The sequence below is a fragment of the Paralichthys olivaceus genome, chromosome 4 (genome assembly GCF_024713975.1).
Source record: "Paralichthys olivaceus isolate ysfri-2021 chromosome 4, ASM2471397v2, whole genome shotgun sequence".
In the NCBI taxonomy this organism is placed as follows: domain Eukaryota; kingdom Metazoa; phylum Chordata; class Actinopteri; order Pleuronectiformes; family Paralichthyidae; genus Paralichthys; species Paralichthys olivaceus.
The window spans coordinates 12,131,560-12,157,095 of record NC_091096.1 but is presented as its reverse complement, the minus strand read 5'-3'; the positions used below and the strand labels follow the sequence as shown (position 1 = coordinate 12,157,095).

The 25,536-nt window shown below is 42.2% G+C and overlaps 1 protein-coding gene across 3 annotated transcripts in view; it reads left to right on the top strand.

Moving 5' to 3' along the window:
- Positions 1 to 1,090: 1,090 nt before the first annotated feature.
- pcsk5b (proprotein convertase subtilisin/kexin type 5b) overlaps positions 1,091 to 25,536 on the top strand; it is a 74,324-nt gene continuing 49,878 nt past the window's right edge. Inside the window, exons 1-7 of one of the 3 annotated variants that reach the window (XM_020100978.2) lie at positions 1,091 to 1,737; positions 6,309 to 6,413; positions 16,314 to 16,466; positions 17,631 to 17,774; positions 20,102 to 20,178; positions 24,114 to 24,202; positions 24,911 to 25,083. In XM_020100978.2, coding sequence (XP_019956537.2) covers positions 1,558 to 1,737; positions 6,309 to 6,413; positions 16,314 to 16,466; positions 17,631 to 17,774; positions 20,102 to 20,178; positions 24,114 to 24,202; positions 24,911 to 25,083 — 921 coding nt within the window. In that variant the 5' untranslated portion in view covers positions 1,091 to 1,557. The remainder of the gene's footprint in view (positions 1,738 to 6,308; positions 6,414 to 16,313; positions 16,467 to 17,630; positions 17,775 to 20,101; positions 20,179 to 24,113; positions 24,203 to 24,910; positions 25,084 to 25,536) is intronic. The other 2 variants (XM_020100976.2, XM_020100977.2) reach the window with 2 other exon arrangements.

Here is a 25,536-nt window from a genome sequence, read left to right as displayed (position 1 = left end):
CACAAGTGTTAAAAGTAAAACGAAATTATAATGTCATATTAAATGTGATGATTATTGATGTCAACTGATATGAACTGTTTTATCTTGATGACATTTTGACCATTGTGACCAGCCCTACTTGTCAGGGGCGGATCCAGGGGTGGGGCCACCCAACATCTCAGTTTAAATCCCTTTCCACATGAACACGCCTGACAACGTAGATCACGTGATCGCTCACGTACACTGGGCGTGTCCATGCTGGTGTTAACTCGAATAATAGCTCGTCTCCAATGCATGTAAACAGTAGTGTCATACTTAACTGCACAACAGCTGTTGGCAAAGACAACAGGGTCAGAAATGCATGTAATGAATTGTCCATGTTGTATTCTATGCTGGTATTCCGAGAAAGGGGGTCATGTGATAGGAGCCTGACGAATCAGCGAAGGCTATATTGTGACCATAAAGACCCAAACAGCAAGTGATTGTGAGTCATCATTTTCAAACATCTTGGTTTCTGCTCGTCCAGACTAAAACGCAGCCCTGGAGTTTCCAACAGAAAAAGGGGCAAAATGGGCCAAAATCCTTTTTTTTTAAAGATTAACCCACTGAATAAAGGAAATGGACTCGTTACCCATTGCCAGTAGAAGAGATATCTCCTCTGTTTTTCCTCGGTGCATCATGTTCGATGTCTCTCTCCTCGCTGTCTGGGCAAATTAGGGCGTTCACCCGGGTGTAACGTTTCCATCCTTGATGTTGGTGGAAAGTGGGTTTTTTGACCATGTGGAAAAGTGTCTTTGTAAAAATACCTAGATGCCATCATGCCTTTCTGCTGGCAGGAGCCACGTTGACATGAATCTTCACTTTGTTTTGGTTCTCTTGTAAGTCCAAGTGCGTTACAGGACAACAGAAAGCATCATTCAAAACAAACACGTTCATGGAACAACAGTGGTTTCCAGACAGTTTGGTTGGAAGTACATTATTGTCCCTGGGGCTGACCCCTGACGCCCCCCCCGCGCTGACTGCGGCGCAGGGCCGCTGAGAGAAGAACCAAGCTGAGTGTCTTTAAGACCCAGCGGAGCTCGGCAGGGAAACCCCGCGGCTTTAGTTGTCTCTACTCTCCGGAGTGTCAGCTAGTTATTAGTCGGGAGGCGCTGTAGCCATTTCGCCGCATGAAAGCCCGATGAGCTGAGCGAGCAACATCCGAGCGGCTCATGGAGAAGAAGAGAAATCAGCTTTGAGAAGCCCCGCGCGCACACACACACACGTACACGAACTCGCGCGTAAAGACGCACGGACACTTCCTCCTCCTCCTCCGTGGAAAAAAAGAGAGAGAGAGGGAGGCGAGACGCAAACTTCCAACTCTCCCATGTGGAAGCTAGAGGTTTGAGGATAAGGCATAATTCCTTTTTTTCCTCCTCTTCGGGGCTCCGTTCCTCCCCCCTCCTCTCCCTCTCTCAGTGTTTCTGCCCGGAGAGTTGTGTTTCTATGAGAGTCTCGCTCGGTGAGAAGAGAAGTTTGGTTGTCTGCGTGGTCGGCTGAGGAGGAGGAGAAGAGTCGGGTTAAAAGTGGGGGAAGAAGATGGTCCGCAGCGCCGCTTGGAGACGGAGCTTGCTGTGCGTCCTGGCGCTCAGTCTCAGCTTCGTGTCGCCGCCGTGCAAAGCTCGGATTTACACCAACCACTGGGCAGTGAGGATAGGCGGGGGACCCGATGTGGCCGAGTGGATAGCGGAAAAATACGGCTATAGGAACATGGGACCGGTAGGTCGCCTCTTGCTCCATCCAAACTTGTATCTTATTCGTGTGTCTGTGTGATTTCTGGCTTTTGCCAACTCTTAAAAAAGTGGCGCATGTCCGTGTTGGTGGACGGCGTCAAAAGTGTGCAGACCTGAGCCTGCCCTCTCCAACTCACTGTTTCTCTCCCAATCCCCGAACTGACACAGGCTGCAGGGAACAAAGAGGGACCCGGAGCAGGAGATGGCACAACAGGTGCCTCCTCGCTGTGTTTCATTGTGGATCACTTGCGTTTTGCATCCCGGAGCCACAGGGAGCTGATCCACCAGCCTCAGCCTCTTATGCTTTGCTCGCTTTGACACTCAAGTGAGTTAGTCAGGGGACTGTTTGGTTTATGGGCTCGGAGTTGACTCCAAAAGGTCCAAGACCAAACAGATAACTCACGCTCTTCCTTCCCCTTCTTACGGTATTTGGAAAGATGTTCTGTTATTGATGCTGCTTTTTTATCGATTATTGATGCTTTCATTTGAAAACTTGAAAACAGCATTTAACATCAAAAAATGATTTTAGTTTTGGATTTGTTCTGCCTATGTTCCTCACTATTCTCCCTGTGAGTGATATTTAAATGTTACTATAGACCCATTGGCTAATCTGTTAGAAAACAGCACTGAGGAGCTTTTATTTACACTTGGAATAAAACCTTGTACTTCTGAGTAATGCTGAAGCACCACTACAAGAGAAAATGTTTAAATATTTATGCTTTATTTCACAAGAATAATCTGAGGGGATATTATACCACTTGTATTTTTAAAAGCTGCCCAGCGTATGCCTCCACAGCAAACTGCCCTTCAGTATTCATTCCCTCTGACAAAGTCTAAAATAAATCTCAGCCACAGCTGTAAAAAATCCACAAACACAGGTGTGTGATTTGTCAATCTGTCGCCATACTGTGTCACTTGACTTGAACAGGAGTCCACACAGCTCCAGAACGAGGACTTAATCTGGTCACTTGAAAAAGGGTTTGACAAAGAGTAAAGTCCTGTGTTCTTTGTGGGGAAGAGAAGCATGTCGTACAAACGTGGACCCCACACATGCTGCAGAGCGTCGCCACCAAAACACCACTGTAGTTCAAGCCTGCACTTGCCAGTGCTCGACGTGAAGACAGCGTGGAACTGAGGGGGGCATTCTGACAGGTTGTTGTGGGGTAGCCTAGTCAACAGCCATGGAACCCCCCCCCCCCCTGCTTTCTTCCCCGCCTCATCCAGCCCGCCCACCCACTATAGCCTACTCCCCAGAGAGCAGGCCTTAATGGCCTCGTTTATCCCCTCTCTTTGACAGGAACTAATGTGTGGAGTCCGCCCCCCCTTTCCATAGGAATTCCCCTGTGGAGTGGAGTGTCGCCCCCAACCCCCATCATTCGCCCTCATTTCCATATCAATATAGAGCGTTCATTGGACTTTGACACCTCATATACTAGAGGTTTACTTCACTTCCTGGTTTGGGGGGTCAGCTGCTCCCATGGGAGTAATAACAGAACACTCTGGTTTCCTAATGTGAACTTTGACATCCCGTCATCAAGCCCTCCCTCCTGATATCAGTCAGCACTAACGTAAACTAAAAACAAAGTGAAACTCTTTAAGTGAGATGTATCGTCGCGTTTTTTTTTTTGCTGTCTGTGTGTAAATTGTTCAGAGATTCACTTGTGTGAAAGTGTTTTTGTATAATTTAACCAAACATGCTTGGGACTGTTCATCAGGATGGGACTGTTTGTGATGAATGATTCAGAGATATGAGTGCATGCTATGGCCAAGAGAGAAGAGGTTTAAAACTGATGGGAAGCAAAATCAGTTAAAGGGAGAAAAAGGGGGATGGGTATGGAAAACTTGTGACAGAGGGACAATATAGTCTTCCTGACAGGGTTAGAATGAGGAAAACAGACAAAGATAACCACACACTGAGAGATGGAAGGAGGAGGGAGTGAAAGAAGGGACGATAGATGGATGGATGGATGAAAAGAGTTGGCATGGAGTGAGAGAGCACCTCGTTGGGGAATTCTGGGTAATCCTCTTAACCATGGAGCCCCCTTCCCAGACTGAGATACTGGCCCACATTGAGTTTAGATCAGCTGACAAGGTCCCAGACAAGGATATCGGTTCAAGTTGGTGTGTTGAGGAGATGGAGAGGACTTGGAGCCAGAGGGAGTGTGATGATCTGAAGCCAGATCTGGTTGCTGGTTGTTACAGGAGCTGGTTGCATCAGTAACAGGTGATGAGATGATGTGTACAGGTTGTTCTGATACTACACCAGTTCTTAGAGGCATCAGGTCAACAAGGGTGTTGTTATTGGAAAAGAACGGTGTCAAGAGAGACGTTTATCCAAGTTTCCACAAACGCTTAATTCATACTGACTATTTCTGATCCAAGTAAATCATCCAGTATCTGTGAAGACTCGCATCCAGTGATTTATTTTTTACTTGATGATTAAGCCTGGGACAAAGTTGAAGATTTTAAATCTTGTTGGAGCGGTGGAGTGCTATGGAGTTGGGAGGAGGGCGATGAATGTTTGTGGAGATATTCTGCATATCATCAGTGTGACGACACTGATGATATGCAGAATAAAGAAAATCTTACCAATACCTCCATCTGCCCACATTTGTATGCAACTACATATAAGAAGCAATAAATAATTCACCAGTGTTGTTCTTGAAGTCACTTCAACAGTGTTGCTGTATTAAGACTGTTGCCTACATAGTAAGAAGGTAGGAGAGGTGTATATTGGTATTCCATTGACACTGTGGAGCCTCAGAGCAAGAAGGTTCTTAACACTGGATTGGGACGCAGGATTATGGAGGTCTCTAACTTGACCATAGGTGTGAATGGTTGCTTGTCTTTGGCTTCATCCTCAGCTCTACTTTTGTTTGAAAACTCATCAACTCTGCTGCAAATATGCCTGGTGTCCACACTACTCAAGTCTTAGAGAAGTTTGGAAACGCTGCTGGCCCTGTTATAGTTGGAAAACAGTATTTTAGCCTGGACGAGCAAAAACTGAGAAGTTTGGAAATGATGATGTCGAAAACTCACAACCGCTTGCTGATTGGGTTTTTTTTGGCAATGACATCGTCAGGCTCCTTTCTCAGCTACCAGTATAGAATGCAACATGGACAATCAATTACAAGCATTGCTGACTATATTGTCTTTGCTAAGAGCTGTTGTGCAGTCAAATGTTCCTCTGGATCGATAAAGAATCTATCTATCTATGATACAATTGCTTACATGAGTAGGAGAGGAGCTAGTATTCAAGCAATTCCTGTTCCAGTGTTTGTGATTTCTTGTCTTCTTGTCCCATGTAGGTCTTTGTCCCATTGTAAAATGTGGTTCAGACAACCACTATATAATAACTTCCTCAATTCTGGTCGGATCCTGCATCGAGTGACTTGGAAGTTTAACATAACGTGAAAAACAAAAAATCTGTGAAGCAATGGCAAGCGGTTTCACTTCTCAAATTGAGTTACGACATCACTCCAAGCAACCAGAGGTTATGCTGAAACTGTGATTCGCTGTGTGGGTTATTGCACCAGAATGAAAGTTCAGTTGACTTCATACTTGTGACCGGGGCACGTCCATCTAAACACAAGCTGTCCTGTCTACAACTATGTAAATCTTACACTGAAAATAGTCTAAAGTTAAGCTAGAGTTAAGACTTGGATTGGTATTTTTTTTTTTAATTTCTATGTGTTGAGCTATTTCTCCATAACTGCAGACTCTTAGTGAAAATGGCAGTGCAGATGTTTGGTAGATTAAATACAGTGGAAGCATGATATGTTGATACACGTTAACGCAATGACAAGAGTGGCAGCAGCTGCCTGTTATGGAGGCACATTATATCAATTAGTTGAATGCTTTATAAGTGAATTACCCAGTTCCTCTGATATGTGCTGCAGTTTTCTCATTTCTTCATTTTATCAGTTATTAGTGTGTTTGTGTTTGAGCACTGAGCTGAAAGCTGATCTAATGGGCTCTGTAGTGGTGGAGCTCAGCCATGGATCAGTGACACACCACAGGACCCTGGGCAGCCATGACAGTTTGATCATCTGAGGGCTCGTACAGTCTTTATCAATTATTCAAACTAATCAGCTGCTTTATTTTGTTTCGTTGTTTTGTCTGTGTGTGTCTTTGTCTTTGTCTGCCTTTATTTGACTTATTTACTTTTCTAGCCAATGTCTCCTTTGTCTTATATCTGGCTCACAAAACCTTATCCATCATGCACAGGAAATAATCTGAAAATTGACACAAAAACACAGAAAAATTCAGAATTTAGGAGAAGAAACTTATAATAACATTTAAAAGTAATTTTTGAGTACTTAAGCTGTGATGCTTAATTTACAGTATGCATTAATGACTGTACCAAGCTATCCTGTGTATGTTGGACTACAGTACATGTGTCTGTTGCAGCAGTGGAATGGAAACATCTTCACAAGTATATCGATGAATACAATTTTATATTTTATTTTAATAGTTATGCTAATAATGTATAGTGAGGTAGTGGGAAGGATTATGGACTGGATTACACACGTCTTACATCTATATATTTTTTTGCAGATCGGGGATCTCAAAGATCACTATCACTTCTTCCATAGTCGGACCATCAAGCGGTCGACGCTGTCCAGCCGTGGACGCCATAGTTTCATATCAATGGAGCCCAAGGTAAGCCTGTTGTACAGTTCTGTCAATTACAGGTTTAAAAAAATCAAAGTAGTTGAATGTTTCTCATGCATTTAAATGATACTGGAGATAGTTCGACATCAATGCTTTTCATGAACATCAGATGCTATTTCATAGACTGTGTACAAAGATGGAAGGCACGTCTCCACTTCCTCCCACAATCCAGAAATTAAGCCAAAGTATCCTGGATATAAATGCTGCCATCTTCCACCAGCAACATAATTTGGAACAAGAGTCTGCGCAGTAGCAATTAGGGGATGGAACAGATTTATTGAGATCCCACCAATGCAGGCGTTCAACCCTTTCAAGATTCAGTCTCCTCTGACAATCTGTGTGTTTTGCCCTGTTTTTAAAACAAAAATAACTAATTAAAACCAAACTTAGCAGATTTATTTTATTAAAAACTTGATCATACTGTATATTACCTACTTGAAATGACAGAAATCTCTTTGAGGGTTATTTAGTTTGGTCTATGTCCCGTCCACTAACATGCAGGAGTCTAGGTTTATGACCCACACTGCAGTCAGCCACCAGGGGGCGATTGAGGTGATTTGGTTTTACATTTGTGGATCTGTCATGTCGTGAGTCTTTTTATACACTGTGGTGTTCATGTGACCCAAGCACAGAACTGATGTGATTGCTTATTATGTGACCAAAACAAACTAAATATACTGATGAATATTATGAGGTTTTGTTGAAAGCTCTAGAAAAATCAAGAAGTTCTGGCAAGCCTGTTTGTGTTAAAGTATTTGTATATCTGTGTAAATTAAAACTTTGCTTTGCTACAGAAAGTCCCATATAAAGAAAAACAGCCCAGACTGTTGATAGTCCTCTTTCAGTGTGGTGCTTATGAAGTCTGGTTGCACCGTATTTTAAAATGTGCTTTACTGTTTAAAACTTTGTGCCGATTTTTACAATCAGGTCACTCCTGTATACAACCCTCAGTGTGATAAACACTTAACACACCAACCCAAATGACTCTGCTTTCATGTCCTTGTTGATGCAGACAGGACCTGCACTCAAGTGGGTTATTGCAGGGACACAGTGTATGAGGACAGGGACTATTACATTCTGTCGTCTCACGCTGTTCTGATCACGATCCTGACGGATGAAGTATGATAGATGAGGCCTGTTCTGCTACATTTCTATTTCACAAACCCAGCAACTTTAGTTGTGATGGATAGGTTTAGAGGTTGGGGATGAAACATTATATAAGTCTAATTTTCTATGAAAGAAAAAGTTTAAAAAATGTCAACTTCTGGCGACAGCTTCTAAATGTAAGATGCATTACACCCCACAACCAGGAAGAGTTGCGTAAAACAAAATACTGTTAAATTTGCTGAATTTGGTTTGAGCTTGCATCACTATCACTTTAAAGTAAACCAGTAAAATGGATCTGTTAAATCAACATTCAGGGGGAATCTAGAAATTCCATTCTAAATATGTGACTCACAGTAAAGTCCTGTTCCAGAAAGTTTACTGAAAACTGGCCTCTGTGACTTGAGCAGATGACTCCCTGGACTTAACCTTTTATATGTCGGACTAATGCCAAGTTTAGATGACACAACATTCAAAGTTGTGGGAATACACCACGCTGTGAGTTCATACTACATGACTGAATGGTGACACACTCTATTTGTCTAGATATTTCACTTGCTGGAAATCTAATTGCAAGAGGTGACATGTTGGTGAGCCTCTTAAATTGATTTGTTGAAGAGTTCAAACACAGCAAGAACAGAGTTTACTCAGATCTGAGGATTTTGGCATCAAGTTCAGTTTGTTGGTGAAAAATCAAAGAGATCACGTAGTATTAACTTTGTGTAACTTGATCTAAATCAATGGCACTAGGTTGTGTTTCACAGTCAACCAGCAGGGACAACTGATGCCCAATCAGAACTAAAATTATATTTAGAAGAGAGCATATTTCTGCCAACAGAGACCTTAAATTTGGTCAAGCCGCATCAAACTCCAGTCGCCTAAACTTGGCTGTGGACTATTACCTGATGGGAAATTGTTGAAAACATCAAGAAGATTGTCTGATCTCCCAATGATAAACAAAGTGAGAAGAATTCCTGGATCTGCACCACAATTTTATGGGTTCTTTCCTGACCCACACCTCATCCCTACACCAAATATGGTGAAAATCCATCCTGTGGTTTTTGCGTAATCCTGCTAATTTGCAAACTAACACAGATGAAAACTAAACTTTTGCCATATTTAACAAGGTTTATTTTTGGTTGTTGTTTGGGTGAACCACCCCTTTTAAACAGGAGCGTGTGACCTAAGGTAAACCCACTCTCTTGTCCTGTCGGGGCTCCACATGTCACTACACCAGATCATCAAACCTGGGCTGCATTATTAATGAAGCCTGAACTCCACACCACCCGCAACTTCATCAAAATAAATAAATGAATCGTGGGAGTGGGAATGGTGTTCGATAGCAGCACACAGTGTTTTCACCAGACTTTTCTTTACTGTTTATATTTGTATGTAAAATATGTGGAGTGTTAAAGTTAAACAGGTTCAGATGGGTTTCAAGGATTGTGTTGTCTGGGGAAATGCCTCATTCTTGACATGTGAATGTTCTCAGTGTATTTTTGTCGCATCCGGCTACCGTATATAAATATCCCATTCATGTCAATTTAAAAAAATGCTGACTTTTTGGAGATTCAGGACTTTCTTTCAGCAGCACTGGTTTATTGTGTGTGTGAGTGTGTTTGAACAGTGCATTAAGGTGCATGTGGGTTTGTTTGTATCGGTGCATGCTGACTGCAGAGGAATGATAATGATGTATCGCTGTGATTATATAAAGAAGGGGGGAAATGGGAAGAAGAAAACAGTGAGTGAGCAAAACGGTGCCTGACACTGTTGCTGTCCTCTGGCTCACTGTTCTTTTCAAATATCTCTCCTTTCTTGTTTGGTCCAGTCAGCTCTTTTTGTCCACCCACTGTCCTTACCTGTCATCCCTTTCTCCCCTTCTTCCGTCCCTCTCCTACCTCCTTTTTTCTCACTGTTGCTTTCAGCATGCTCGTCCCCCCCCACCTCCGTCTTTGGTTCTCTTGCTCTCTTGGGCCTGACACTGTGCCATGGTAGTGGAGGGTTTGTGTGCCGATGCCAGCTGGCTGCAAGATGGAGATTTCAGAGGACTAGATCAGAGGAGAGAGGTTAAATGAGAGAAAGGGGGAAAGGAGCAGAAGGAGAGTGAAGAGGAGCTGGAGAGGGGAAAGATGGATAAGAGAAACCAAGGAGAGGAATGGAGCTGTCACTGTTTTTTCCCCCGGTTGCTATCTTCTCAGTGTAATCTGCAGGACCTGTTTGTGGGTCTGGGATCGACATGATGACCGGTTTGGCTGCTGCGCAGTCTCGCACACTGCTAATGATGTTTTGCAATCAGGTTTTGTAATGATGACAGCCGCTTGCGAGTGAGTCAGATGGGTGTAGCGGTGCCATGAAAGGCGCACCCTGCCATCCACAGTAGTCATTGGCACGCACGTTACCATGGCGATGCAGCACAGCACAGATTACTGCTTTATGGCTTTCGCCTAAATGCAGAGTCACTTGCCTCTTGTGTCAAAGAGCAGTTATTTCTCCTTGCTGGGGAATGACTGTCAAGGCCACAGGACCAGAGAAAGCGAGCATTCTCACCTTGATGAGCCACATGTCTCTGTTCAAAGACTTTTACAAAACAAAATTCAAGGAGGTCCAAGTTATGACGGATGTTAATCAGCATTTGAACAAACACTGAAGGTCTAACTAACCCTTGTTAAGTTGACTAACACAGAAAACCCTGTATATCAATCTGAGAAAGACAAAGTGAGGATCACCCGGTGGCTCCTAACCAGTCAGTGAGGAGATCTTCTCTTTGTGTCTTAAGCAGCTTGCACCTTGCACAGCTTTGCTGACGTACAGCCATGACTCATTCATACTGGGAGTTCCAAGAGACCTTCAACCACTGCTGACTTTCCTTTTTCTTCATTGTTGCTCTGCGCTGTTATTAGTTATTGGTGTGAAATGAGCTCAACTATCCTCCTGCTTTGGTCAGCCACTTCAAGTTTACTCTAAACAACAGTTGGAGTACGACGATGGTTGTTTCTCCTTTTCATATATTTCCTTTTTGAAGTCTATGAAGAGTTTAGTAGAGAGAAACGACCAGAAGCAGAACTCGTCCACAGCGCTCTGTTTAATTACATTTTACCCAAAGTAACACAAGTGCAGGGAAACTAAGAGCCCAGTGTGATTGGACCTGAATCCTCGCCGGAATCCTCTGCAACTGCAAAATAGCTAAGATGGCATGATATGAGGTGAAAGCTTTTACAAATCTTAGTGCTTTTCTTGTCTTCCACTCAAAGCACTTCACAGCACAGATCACATTCATACAGCTTCAATGTGCATCAGTCTTTCTATCATACACTGCCAGCATATCATCAGTATTTTGGGGTCCAGTATCTCACCCAACTAAACTTTCAAAATCTAGACTGGAGCAGCTGGGGATCGAACCACCAACCTTCTAGTTAGTGGATAACCCTCTATACTTTCCAGCCTCAGCTGCTATAGTAGTAACAATAAAACTACTTCAGCTCAAAGTAGCACAGATCCAATTATTCATCAGCTAAAACATTGAAAGTTTGCTCAACAGACTGAAGCTCTTTGAATTATTTCACCATCATCCGACTGCCTTCAGAGTTCACTGTATCCATGATCATGTGCGGAAGACAAGGACACTCGCAGCATCAAGGAGACAACACAGATGGAGCTTGTGTACCTGTCAGGACCTTAGGGGGTAATCTGTGTACATGCATGTATTATGAGACTCCATGTAGTCCCAGGTACACATTTCCATAAAGCCTGGATACACGTGTTACATTCTGCTTTTGACTCCTTTTCCTTAAACAAGTTTAACAGATGAGCCATTCAGACTGAGACAAGCACCTACAGCTGGCCAGCACAGCACCACAGAGCTCAAACCATCTGTGAAAAGATGCGAGGCCGTGTGCAGAGCTTTTGGGCCGAGGCTCTCAATCGCACTAAAGAGAGCAGAAGAACCAGCGTCTCATGTCAGTCCAAAGGTTGTTTTGTGTGTTCTGCTACATCAGCCTTTGACCTTAGTCTTTTAAAACGCTCGGCTCTCTGTCCTTTTGCCCGCGGCTCAAAACAGCATCTCAAAAACGGCAGTGAAAGTGGATCAATTTGTTCCCATTTGTTCTACTGAAGTGAACTCTTCCCCAGTTTTCCCTGGTTACTGACCCAGCCAGCAAGAGCCACCTGCAAACCCTTACACAGAGAGCGAGTGAGAAAGTGGGAGAGAGAGAGAGAGGAGGGAGGAAGGGGGTTGGAGTGGGAATGAGACAGAGAGAAGAAGAGAGAGACAGGCAATCTCTGAGAGAAACGGGCATCTGTGGAGATCTGAAATGAGGGAGAGGGATAAGAAAAGTAAAAAAAGAGGGATAGGAGAGGGAGGAAAAAAAAGATGGCGACAGAGAGGTAAAGGTGCGAGCAGATCATTCCTCCGCTCCACCAAGCTGGAGTTAAAAGAATGGAAAAGATCCAAACGCGATGCCCCGGAGCCTGCCAGCAAACTGGCAGTGAAACAAAGGCAGTGATACATGGGCAAGTTTTATAGGCAATAATAGAGGGGCAATATTGTCTTTGTTTGGATAGGGATTGGCAAACGCTTGACATGGGTTGATGTGGATAACTGCAGGCTGTTATCAGTCAGTGATTTTTAGTAGGGACAACAAAGGATAGCTTTGCTCTTTGACAGCTCTAAAAAATGTTGAATATCATTTATCTGCCTCGGGTCATCCATACAAATAGAGGACAAAGTGTATTTTAAAAGTAAATCCATGTTAAGTAATAGAAAGCACCCTGTGTAAGCAGCAGCAGTAGTATGGAAATAAAAGGTAGTAATTAGAAACCATAGGCAAAAAGAAATGGAATCATTTCATCTACAATTTTCAAACATTACATTGAACAATAAAACACATGCACAATTGACATACACAGATATTTTAAGCATAAATATATATATATATATATATATATATATATATATATACACACATATATATTCATGCAGTTTTTCCTGTGTGATCATTAGATTATGGTGGAATAAGTAGTCAGAGTTATTTATATTTAACGCAGGCAAAGTTGTTAGGATATATTGATGATAATATCAATACTGCCCACACCTCCAGTGCAACCTCCGGACTTTGTTACTTCCTCTGCCGTCATATTATCAGCCACAGTTTGGTGGAATTTCTTTATCAGCTTAAAGTAATTGATCTCCTCTGAAAATGAGATATTTATGTCACATTTATAGCTTCTACTGCTGCAGAGCTACTGATCTGTTCCAGACTTCTACTTTATGTACGTTGATAACAAGGTATTTCTGCTTTACAGAAGTATATTGTACTTTTTTAGAATGAAAACTGTTGAAAGTAATCAGATGAAAAGGGCTGAAGAGAAACATTTTCATTTATCAAAAATTGTCTGTTGTGTGTTTGAAATTTCATCAACGTCACTACTTACTGGCTGTAAATGTCCTGGACATTTTTCCTGCTATGGTCTCACTCACACACGGGACATTTACCTGATAGTTTACTACAATCTGTGCTGTGCAGACAGAGAAGTTTTGGAAAATGTCCGGAACAACTGACAGGGACATTTGCATGCACTTACAGGATCATTTCAGAAAAATGTCAGGATTTCAGAGGAAGTCTCCAGCAGGTTCTTCCTTGGGTTGTACCCCCACCCCTCCACAACATTTCATGGAAATTGCTAACTACCAAACAGTCAAACAAATGCAGATGAAAACAACCTCCTTGGTGGAGGTGAAAACCAGATGGTGAAAGTCCAAAGAAACTCCAGAGGCTTTCACTTAGAGATTTCCATTCACACTTTCACCTCCAGAGACACTGCTCACAAGTTTGGATCCAACTACAGACAAGAGCAGTTATGAGTTGCGCTGCTGATCAAAGATTGTGCTTGATGCGATGATAATGTATGCATACTGTGATGATACACCAGTGGTGTGGTAGTGTTGTACTCACGCACAATTCCTGATGATTGTTTTGATGCTAATGGCGTGTGTAAAGGGTCGCTCTGAAGCGGATGGTCCTGAGAAAACATGGAGAGAAATGAGCTGAGGCCTCGGTGCGCAGAGGAGCGTCGGGCTAAAACAAAACATCTCACTTGGTTTAAACTCCTAATATCTCACTTTACATCCGCTTTCTTTTTTTCTCCACACTCTTGGGATGTAAAATTACGACACCCACAGACATTTTTCTCTCCCTCCTTCATGATCTATAAGCAGCCACATACTTGAGTTATTAAATCAATGTTATTTATAAAATCAATTATCCTCCCTTCACTCGCTGTCTCTCGGCCTCTCTCGCTATTTGTTTTCACTTCCCTCCTCTTCCAGCTCAGCCTTTTTTTTATGCCTCTCCCGGGACTCGTTCTCTTCAGCTCTTCATTGCCTTTCCTTCTCCCGTCTTATCTTGTCTCGTTGCCTCACTCTCCAACTCTCTGGAGAGCCTGGCAGATTGTTTCAGTGCATGAGACCAGATAATCACTCTGCAGTCATTGTGTCAGCTATATTCTTTTCTTTTTTCCTCTCTCTCTCGTCCTCTCTTCTGTCTGCTGGAGTCGTATTGATGTGAAGAAACGCTCGGTCTTTGCAGTCGGACATTGTTCAGTAAAGCTTTAGATTTCTGGCGAACAGAGCCACAGGCAGAAAACACTTTTGCAGTTTTAAAATGATTCTATTGATTATTTTTTATGTGCTGAGTTTGTCTGTTAATCTTGCATGCAGCTGGACACAGTGGTGATTGTTTTACTCGCACATTGAAAATAAGTTCATCTCAACATCCACTGTATTTAAAGTAAATGCGTAAAAATCCTGATGTGACCTTTGTAAACTCTCACGTTATCATGAGCAAACTTTTGAAAAATCTCTAAGTCATTTATCACAGAAATATTCTCCAGCTGCGCGTATACAGCGTAACACATGTTTCCTGTGCCAGTCCCATGCCTGCTAATATTTTAAGAATACTTCTTTTCTGGTACTTATAAACTTCTCATGGAGTCTGCCGCACTTCAGCTAGACTAAACACAAGACTTTCAGGGTATTGACTGGGCCAACATATGGCTCCAACCATCTTGTTCAACTCCAACAGTGCTGATTTTTTAAATCCGTCTGAAAGTGGAGCGAAAAAGTTCTGCCAAGGAATGTCTTGCACCTTGAAGCAGGAGCTCATAACATTTGAGATACTGTAGTCACCTTAGAGACATTTTTCTGTATGTGTGTGTTTGCATTTGTGTGAGTGAAAAGACACAGTGAAACAAACCAGATCCGGATTTTTATTTGGATCTGCACCAAATTGCACACACTCACAAATATTATTCCTGCTGGATTTTGTTTTCATCAAGGTCCATGAATTATTCTCAGAGAGTTTGTTAAATGTAGAAAGATTCCTCACAGTGTTAACAAAAGTGACAAAGACTATCCTGAATCTGCTCCTGGTCCAGATCTGCAGCAACACAACAGAGCATCAGTTCAGTCATTTTTGCATAATCTTGCTTGCAAACCAACATGGGGATGGGAGTGAGAGCATGACCTTCTTGATGGAGGTAACAATAAATAGATTCTGGCGATTCTCCTTTATCCTTCCTACTTCATATGCTGTCATTTCTCCCAGTGTTTTTTTTTCTTTCAGTATAGTCTTCATCTGTTCACCTTATGCCCCATTTAAACAGAGAGACGTGTGAAACACTGTTACAGTGATTTACTGATACTCCATGAGGGTAAAACCACTTTAGAGCTTTTTATATATATATATATATATATATATATATACTCTTCTCTTTGATGAAAAATATCTCTCTTGTCTCTTAATAAAAAATGTCATCTAGGCTCATGGCTCATCCTTTACAAAACTTCAACTCTCTTCTCCCGCCCTCAAATCATTTGTCTGTCTTGGTTGATGGAGTGTCACTGTAAACCAGACATATCTATTCACTCTGGATGGTCTTTATCTTTAGTAGGTGAGTCATCACATACACAGGCAAAGAAGAGGAAATACAAAATTTAGGGTTTTTTTTCACTATTACCTACGTCAAGGACGTAATGTTTTCATTGCTGTGTCTATTTGTGTAGATTTTATCAGGATTACACAGAAACAACTGAAGAATTTTCCTTGAAACCTGGTTGAAGGGTGAGGTATGAGCCAAGGAAGAACCGTCAACCTCTAGAGTTGATTCTATTTTGTCGTCACTTTCTACAACATTGACGGAGCGTTTTTCAACATTTTTGAGAGTCTCAATGAAAGAAATCAGGCATATGCAGTCAGATATGATTATATAGCAAGTTGAAAACAACAGTTGAACCAACATGCTTTGCAAGCATTGTGAAGGAAAAATAATACAAGTATGGATAAAAAAGAAAGTAAAAACTGTGCGAGAGAAAGATGCTATAGAAGCGAATGAGATAAAAGTAAATGAGAAAAAGAAAAGACCCTTAAGAATAATAAGACAGAATCAGCCTCAATGAAAAGCAAGATTAAAAAGGTGTGATTTTAAAATCAAATGTGAGGTGCTAATGTGATCAGGGGAAATATGGTGTGGATCTGGATAGCGATTTGGATTTTGAGGTGGAGGTTTGCGTTTGGTTATAGTTTTACTTTTGATAATTGAATATGCAGCACCAACAATTTGATGAGATCCCAGGTTTTTCCAGCACCTTGTATTTCCCTTAATCATACGGTTACCATGAACACATTATAAGTTGTAATTCCTCCTGTCGACCGAGTGTGATCTCTGAAGGGATTCTACTGTGTGTCTTGTTGTTCGATGCCTCCTCAGCTTCCTGTTTGTGTGTTTCAGGTGGAGTGGATACAGCAGCAGGTGGTGAAGAGGAGGATCAAGAGGGATTACAAACCATCCCCACCCCTTTCTTTGTCAAGCCCCGCCCACAGCAGTCTGGCCCAGAACAACATATTCTATAACGACGCCAAGTGGAGCAGTATGTGGTACATCGTGAGTACGCTGTACACTCGTACCAGACCGCCTCTCTGTTTAACTGCACCAAAACAAGAATATCACAAAGTCTGAGACTAACTGTGCTGTGCTCGTCCATTCCTCTTCAGAGGACTGCGTGTCGTTCTTCGCCCACATTTATCCAGTTTGTGGGTCAAAGGTCGGCTGAGGTCGTGTCATGTTTCTGATTACTGCAGGGTCAGTGCAGCTCAGGGATTTGTGTGTTTTACTGAAATAAAAGCCTGGAAAAGCCGTGGTGATGCAATTTTTGCGATTGCTTTATTTCAAAAAACACAATTTAGGGTCAAGGTAAGAAATTCTTAAGTATTTGTCAGAGGGGGTTTTATGCTGGGAAGAATATGTGTCCCTGCATTTCAAAATAGTTTCTTGGAGATCGGCAGTGTTGTTCAAATAGTTTCAAACTGCACCCACACATACACACACACACACACACACTCAAACACACACGCGCGCTACTCTCAAACTCGACTACTCTGCAGCAGAGATTTGCAGGCTTATCACAATTGTTTGCTTACACCCTCTGATCATTGCTCTTTAAGTTATGCCTTTGTGCATGCGTGTGTATGTGTGGTTGAGAGTCCTCAGCTCTGTCAATTTTCAACTGGCTGCAGATAAATTCTAATACTTTGACCAGCCGTTATAAACATATTTTTCTAGCTTCAGGACAGAACTCTCTGAACTTGGAGTGTGACGTGTAAATAGAAAAAAAAAAAGAAGCTTCCTTTGGTTATTCTTCCAAAGTTACCTGACATAGCCTGTAGTTGAAAATCTCTGTTAGCTTGTCCAGCTGTAAGTTTTGTAAATTAAATCAAATGTTTATTGATATAGAGACTTATTCAGGAGCACAAATTCCTTCATATGTGATTAATGAAGAAACTGTAACACCAGCGAGTATCACTGCTTTAGACAGAGGATTGATTTTCACAGGGAGTCCTACAAATTCTAGCACTTGACTCAGATTTTAGTGACTTGAGAAAGTCAGCAGTCAATCCATATTTCATATCGGCAATTACTTTATCTAAATGTCACCTCTTTTCACTCATGCACGGCTCTTGAGTAACACCTTCTAAAACCTAATCATCACCTCTCTTCTCTCCTCTCCTTTGCTCACCTTCTCTCCATCTCCTGCCTCCGCCTCTCCAGCACTGTAACGACGACGTCCACAACTGCCAGTCGGACATGAACATCATGGGGGCTTGGAAGAGAGGCTACACAGGAAAAGACGTGGTGGTGACCATACTGGATGACGGCATCGAGAGGAACCACCCAGACCTCATTCAGAACTACGTGAGTGTGTATGTAATGTGCGCGTATGTTAGGATGGGCTCTACATTACAATTATTCCAGTTATTGATTCATATATAATGCAGCCTGTCACTGATCCTTGCCACAACATGCTTCAGCTGTCAATCACAGTCCACACAGGAGTCTGTCTACAGAGAAATAAATTCATAACAGATAATGTGTGAAAAATAGGCACCGACTGAGACAGAGCGACACAGCTCAACAGCAGGTTATTTACACAATTGGGAGGAATGTGAGTATAAATATCCTGAAAATGTAAAGTAGAATTTATTTACATGCTCATAGTAATCAGCAGTGTCCTCTCCTTTTCCTCGTGCACTGCGGCAGGTGAGCAAATTAGTTACTACGGTTATGCTATGTTTTTTTAAGGATTGTATTCCTTTGGAACACCATGAATGAAATCTCGTAACATTTTCAGGACAAGGGTTTCTAATCTCTCTCAGATTAATGACACAAATCTGACACCGAACAAGAAGAAGCCTCACATCCGCTCCGATATGACGAACCGTAAATATATAATTTCAATCTGTGCACACTACAAAGTCTGAACATCAGGCTTCTTTCCAGAGCTCAAAGCAAACAGTTTGTGTGGATTTGGTTGACAGAGCCCACACGTACATAACATAACTTCAAATCAAACGTTTTGTTTCAGCTACTGGTGCTTTTAGATCAGCTACCACTAGAACCTGTGTGTAATAAGGCGATGGCATTGGAAAAAGAAAGTTGTTTTGGAACCATTTCATTCATGCTTTTGTTTAATTATTAGATTGTTGGAAGATGCCTCATGAGTATCGGGAATTGCAGCCCTCGGGTTAAATACAGTAAAATTTGGTTTAATTATCTAAATCATGCTGTGGTGTGTTGCTTTCTCATTTCTATAAATTGTCTGACCTTGATTCACCTTGAAAGCAGCCAGCAGCTGCTATCTACTACCATTTTAGGGTTTCTTTGAATATAATTTCAAAAATTAACTGTCAGGAGTCGACGATAATGCCGACCTGATCAAATCACGCAACCACTTCAAGAGGTAACAGCGTAAAACGAAACCACGTGGAGTGCTGTGTTCAACTTCAGTCTAAAGGAAGTCTTGAAACATCTATGATTACACCTATTTTTACATTTCAAATAGTATAATGTATTTGTACTTAATATTATATCACTTTTACAACTAAATCTTCACATTTGGCACCTGTGTTTACATTCTCAACTTTTAAAATTCTTTGAAAGCATGTCTTTGCTTTTTGAGCATGTTTGTTAGTGTAAAAAAAAAAAAAAAGACATAATTTCGTATCAGATTTAGTTTCTTGTGAGGTTTTGGGTCCAATATGTTGACATACTTTGTCATAGGTAGAATTTTTAACATTCCTTATATGGAATATAAATGAGAAATCAAAAGCATTAGAAAATGGCCAATATAGCCCAGGACTCCTGAGGGTTAAATAGAAATAACTATTCCTATCATAATCATATCCTGACCCAGTTTTATACTGGATTTGATGCATTCTTAGTTTTCATAGCACCCTGAATATAAATAATCTAGACTAGTACATGCTGGTGTTTCTTGATTTAATCAAAGAGGTAAGATGGCCTTGAAATGCAGGAAACATGTTTCAAATCACATTTGCTTTTCCTGGGGGCAGGACCCCCGACCCACTGCCAATCATATATCTTTCCAAGTTTGCATTCCCGTTTTGAAAACTAGCCAGGCGCCTGTGAAGATTGTAGTTTAATCATGCGTCATGGAGTACATTCTGAGGGGAAGCTTCGTTAAACGTGTGGGTGTGCAGGTGTGCTGTGTTTACGTGTTTATTCGTCTGTGGTTACAAACTTTATGAGCATGCTGAGGTACGTCTGCCTCAGACCAGGGCCAGATAGTTAGAGGAACTTCTTGGCCTCAGGCTGCAGGTAAGGCCATCAATCAGCCGTGCAGATAAAACGATTCACACCCTGTTTGGCAGCCCCGGCGCTGCTGTTATTAGCCAGTCTTAGCGCCTGGATTTGTTTATGCTGAGGGGCGAGTGCTGTGGCAGATTGAGTTAGCCCTGATTGCATTCGATTTGCAAAACTGTTGTGAATGATGCTAATGTGAACTGTTTGATTGGGTTAGAGAAGCTTCTTGTTGTTCTACAAGTCTATTATACACACACACACACACACACACACACACACACACACACACAAACACACACACACACACACACACACACAGAGGGGCAGTGTTGAAGCTGCTTTTCTAATGAATTAACCTGTTTACCTGATGTTTTCTCTCCTCTGATAATTCTCACCACTGAACTCAATGTCTCCTCCAGGACCCTCAAGCGAGCTTCGATGTCAATGGCAACGACATGGATCCCTTGCCTCGATATGACGCAACCAATGAGAACAAGTAAGAGAAAAGATCTTTTCCAGAACTATTGAGAGTCACAGTGGGGTTCAGGTAGGATTTCAGGCTTCATGGCTCATATTTTGCTGCCCCTTGTGTCCAAAAAGAGATTCGTCCATTTAATCTGATGCAACTGTTGCTGCCCACAAACTTCCATGCATCATTTATGTCGGCATGGTTGCTAAGTGATACATCCACTAGAGGGCAGCACAGAGTTGAGAGTTTCTGACTAAAACAAACATGTACCTCCTAAGAAAAAGGTAAAAGTGGTCGCATTGTAAATGCCATTGGTCTGTAAACACAGCAGGTGAAGTTAAGAAGACAGCTTTAGTGTCTCATAATTGTCTCGCATGAACAGCTACACTGCCCCCTCAAGATTATAGGTGGTACTGCTCTGTTTCGTCCACATCCGTAAGCTTTCAGAGGACTTGCACAACTTCGGACAGAATGAACACAGATTGCGAAGAGAATGCTGCGTTTCCAGAAGCTGTTTCAATATGTTTGTATTTGCTGGGCCCTGACCTTGTTGTGGGTGAGATGAGTGACATTACTGTATTTGATTGTGACATTTGTTGGCGAGTTGTGGTTTTTCTGTTTGGAAGACTGTGTGTGTGTGTGTGTGTGTGTGTGTGTGTGTGTGTGTGTGTGTGTGTGTGTGTAAGAGATTAAAAAAGAGAGACTCGCTTGTCCAATCACTTGTCTTGTGCCAGTTTGGCTCTGTGAGTGATTTTTGGTGTGTGTTTGGCGGCAGCAGCCCAAGTGTCTTGGCCGTGGTTCAGTCCCTGCTGGTAATACATTGTCTTAAAGAGACACGAGGCCTCCAGATACAGCTGAATGAGCTGGTTCTGACATGTGTGTGGACAGAAATGCGGCTTTCCTTCCTTGACTTTTCATATAACTGTTTCTTTTTAAAACAAATTATCCTTCTTTAACAAAAGTCATATTAGTTGACTCAAAACACTGTGTCTCATGGGAGCTGATATGATTTGCATGAGGTGGCCTGCAAGTTAAAACTGGTCATCATGCCTAAAAGGTGAGAAGCACACCGTGTGTTAGATTTCTGAGGGATAACACCATCCAGGGCCACATCTGAAAAACTGTGGTTTGTTGTCAAACTTTGTGTTGTATGGCAACAAGAATGACGTAACGCTTGTGGATTTTCATTTGTTGCTGGCTATGTGCACTTTGAATGTAAGCAGCAGGAAAGAAAATCTTCTCACTGCATCAGCCTCTCATATGTTGGATGAATGTGTCTATTGCTTTAACAGTGAAGTTTCTTTTGTCTGTTGATACTCAAACATACCCACCCCAGATTATAAAAGGAAAATATGACAAATTAGATTGTGTTACGTTCTGTAATGTCTGAGTCAGGTGTTCTTGTGATAGGAGAGAAAGTGATCACAGAACTTTCAGACAGTTTTGTTTCAGTGTTTGAAATAAAAGCAAACTCATAGATTTACTAGGATATCTACAGATTTTGGTCACTGTGGCCTCACAAAAAGAATGTTTTGCCTTGTGAACGCAATACCTCAGGAACACCTCCAGGGAATCCTTTCCAATTCTGTGCTAATGTTCACTTTGACCTCCCAAATCAATTCAGTTCATCTGTGAGGCCAAGTGATGTTTTTGGCTTCTTGAACACGATAACTTAAATCTGCCTTAAGTGCATTTCTGCAGTTCCTTTACATTTTTACCACTTGGACTCAAAGAGGAACTGATTAGACTCAATGGACAAAGGTCACGGTGACCTCATATAAGTCTGGAAAATAAGTATGTGTACTGAAACTGCACTGGTCTGTGGAGGCTTACGACTGCAGGGCGGTAGTTAATGTTGGTCTTCCTCCAGAGGGCCACCATGTTAACAACCAGTGAGAAAAATACAGATATAGAAAAAATACCAGACACAAGTAAAAAAAAAAAAAAAAAAAGACTTAACTTTGCTGAAGCAGGGTTAAAATAAGTTGGGTTATAAAAAATCAAATGTGGACCACAAAGAGTTGTGCGAGACTGTATAATGTTCCCACTGACTATTGTCTGTTGCACAAACATTAAATGGTTTCTGGCTGAAACACAGAGAGATCCCCGAGTGACTGTGACACAGATGTGTAGAAAATGGAAAATACAGGCGAACAGAGAGAAAAGACGGCCAGACTGACGATTTTATGGATTAGTGGAGTGAAGTGAACTGAACGAAGACCGCTGAAGCATTTCAAAAGAGAGAGTCAGCAGTTTGGCTCATTAACCATGATGAAGGGGCCCATCACATATTTGCAACCATTTCGTATGTTACACTGAAACACAGTTACATTTGCTTTTCTGTTGTTCGACGGAGGATAAATGGAGGGTTGCCACATCTGTACAAATGTAGCGATGACTCAGTTGGTGCCCTGGGGCCCAAGCACCCACGTGTACCAGCAGACTGTCCAGGCTAGATTTACACATATCTGTTATAAAACTTCATGGTTGCTGCTTGATTGGATCCAGTGGGGGGGACCACGTATCTGTGATTTTTGGGTTATGTCACTGTTGTCACCTGCTCCGATCCCCAACCACCATGTTGCTCCAATGATCCGATCTACTACGAGCCGAGCCTATGTTTTCATCAGCATTTGTCTGTTTGTTAGCAGGATCACGCAAAAAACTCTCAAGTGATATTTCTCTGCTGGTGTTCTTTTTTTTTTTTTTTCAACATTTTATCTGATTTCCAAGGGAATAATGAAATAAATCAGCCATATTTAAACAACAGAAGTCCATGAATGTTTGATCATGTGACTGTACATAGATGAATTTTCCCACTAAGTGATGTCTTCTTAAACCTTTTGATCTTGTAGTAGATGTTGACCTGAAACCCTCAGGTTACTGTGAAATGGATTCTCCTCTGTCTGAGCACTTCCCTGGACTCAAAAAACGTCCCTGTGTGTGTGGTTGTGTTCCCTTGGGGGGATTTCTCTAGCTAGATGCTGGGTTTCCATGGTAGCGGTCAGAGCTGTTTCCAGGGGGTGTTATAATGCAGATGTTCTCTGCAGGAGGTGCGTGCATGTGTGAGTGTGTTTGTGCCGATCGAGAAAGTGGAGTTTTTGAGGAGGCGGAGGACGCAAACATACTCATGTTTGTTTACGCTGGTCACTGACCCGGGCCGATTGTCACCACTGGTGGAATGTTACCCTGGTGTGTGTGTGTGTGTGTGTGTGTGTGTGTGTGTGTGTGTGTGTGTGTGTGTGTGTGTGTGTGTGTGTGTGTGTGTGTGTGTGTGTGTAAAAAAAGAGAGACTCGCGACATCGTGTGTGTGTGATTAGTTGTTAAAGTAATGTAGTCTAACTCATTACTGATGTTCGACGTTGTTCTCTCTGTCATTGTTTTTCTGTGTTTATGTCTCTGTGCTCTTGGGGGGCACACTGCTTGCATGCTACACGTTACAAACAAGGTCCAAACTGCGCTGCTGCTTGTGTGTGTTTGTACATTTGGGGACCAGTTGGCATTAATGAACTCAAAAAGCTGGAATATTTACAGTTTTCCACATTTGTAACACTTAACCTGTTTAGTTTGGGATCTCTACAACAGGAATGCACCTGTTTATCTGTGAAGATGTGTTTACGTGTCCTTGCTTTCCACTTCAAAAGGTGCATCTTTATCTGGTGGTTTGTGTGTGCTCTACTGCTTGTGTATACATTTGCTTGTGTCGACCTTGTCCGTGACATCGTCTCACCCGAGCACATGTTGTCTGTCCAGTGTGTGTATGTTTGTTCCTGTACCTCTTTGTGAGGACAATTTAGACCCTACAGAGTGAGGGCACTTTTACACTGGACTGTTTGAGGGTTTTAGAATTAGGTTAGGCCTTTAGTTTGGATGATTAAGGTGTCCTCCCTAAGATAGAAGTACAAATATGTGTGCGTGTGTTTGTTCAGATAGTGAACTGTTAATTCTTACTCTTTCCTCAGACATGGGACACGGTGCGCAGGCGAAGTTGCTGCAGCCGCAAACAACTCCCACTGCATTGTGGGAATTGCCTACAATGCCAGAATAGGGGGTAAGTGATTGAGAATGAAAACCCAACAGTGTTATGGCTTCTGTCATATACATTTGTGTTTATTTGTATGTATGTGTAGGCCTGATAACCATGAGGATCAAATGACACTGACATTATCCGCTGAACTGTCATTGTTGAACTTTTGATTTCATAAATCTTTGACCCTCGTCGGCCTGTGTAGAACCATCTTTCCATTGTGTCCCACACACTGTCAGGTTGTGATTGACATGTTGTCATGGTGATGTCTGACTGCCTCTACCTGCTTGTATTGAGTGTGATAGAAGCTTTATTGAAAGAACCTCATACATAGACGTTGTTATGCAAATGTACTCATTAAAGAGGAATAGCATGTTTTAAGTTTAAGGAAATGCTGGAATGCCTGTATGGATATTATATTTAGCTCCGTTTCCTTGGGCCCTTATCAATACAAGTGTGAAGCTGATAAGATGAACAGTTCTTGAGATATGCGTTCTGCGGACAGACATTTCTGGAATCAAATGGATACATGTGTAGGACAGTTGTACTGACATTGAAAAACATGTTAAGTAAACTAACTAATTAATGACTTAATCTGCCTGTTTAGAATTGATTATGGTAATTATGCAGTTCATGTTGGCTACCTGTCAAACTTTTTCAGCGAGGCCTGTGAAAACACGAAGAAGACACATTAAAACTTTAGATCATGAATTATGTCTGTTTGTGTTCCAGGTGTGCGAATGCTGGATGGAGATGTAACAGACATGGTGGAGGCCAAGTCTCTGAGCCTCCAGCCGCAGCACATCGACATCTACAGTGCCAGCTGGGGACCCGATGACGACGGAAAGACTGTGGATGGGCCAGCGTCTTTGGCCAGGCAGGCATTCGAGAACGGCATCCGCATGGTGGGCACACACACACACACGCACACACACACACACACACACACACACACACACACGCTAACATACAGACACGTGTAGAAATAAACTGCTCAGCCATGGCTTTGACATTGGTATTCACATGCTCAAACACTAGCACACACTCAAAGCAGATGTGTGTGTTTCACCCTCATATACTAACAAACTCCTCAGTGGCTCTGTCTACCTGTGAAGCTCCTCCGGACATTAGAGAGCACCTCCAGTCTATCAGCTTATATCAATTTGCATATTCATTGCTCATTTTGCATAACGACAAGCTGGCGCTGTGTTGTTGGCAGGGCAGAGTGGAAAAGCTATAATAGAGGTTAACAGGGGTGAAGTCATTTATTGGTCACAAGTCACAAGCGCACACATGCTTACATCTACACACTCACAAAGTTCGTTGCGACTGGCTTTCTACCAATCGATTGAGCAGAT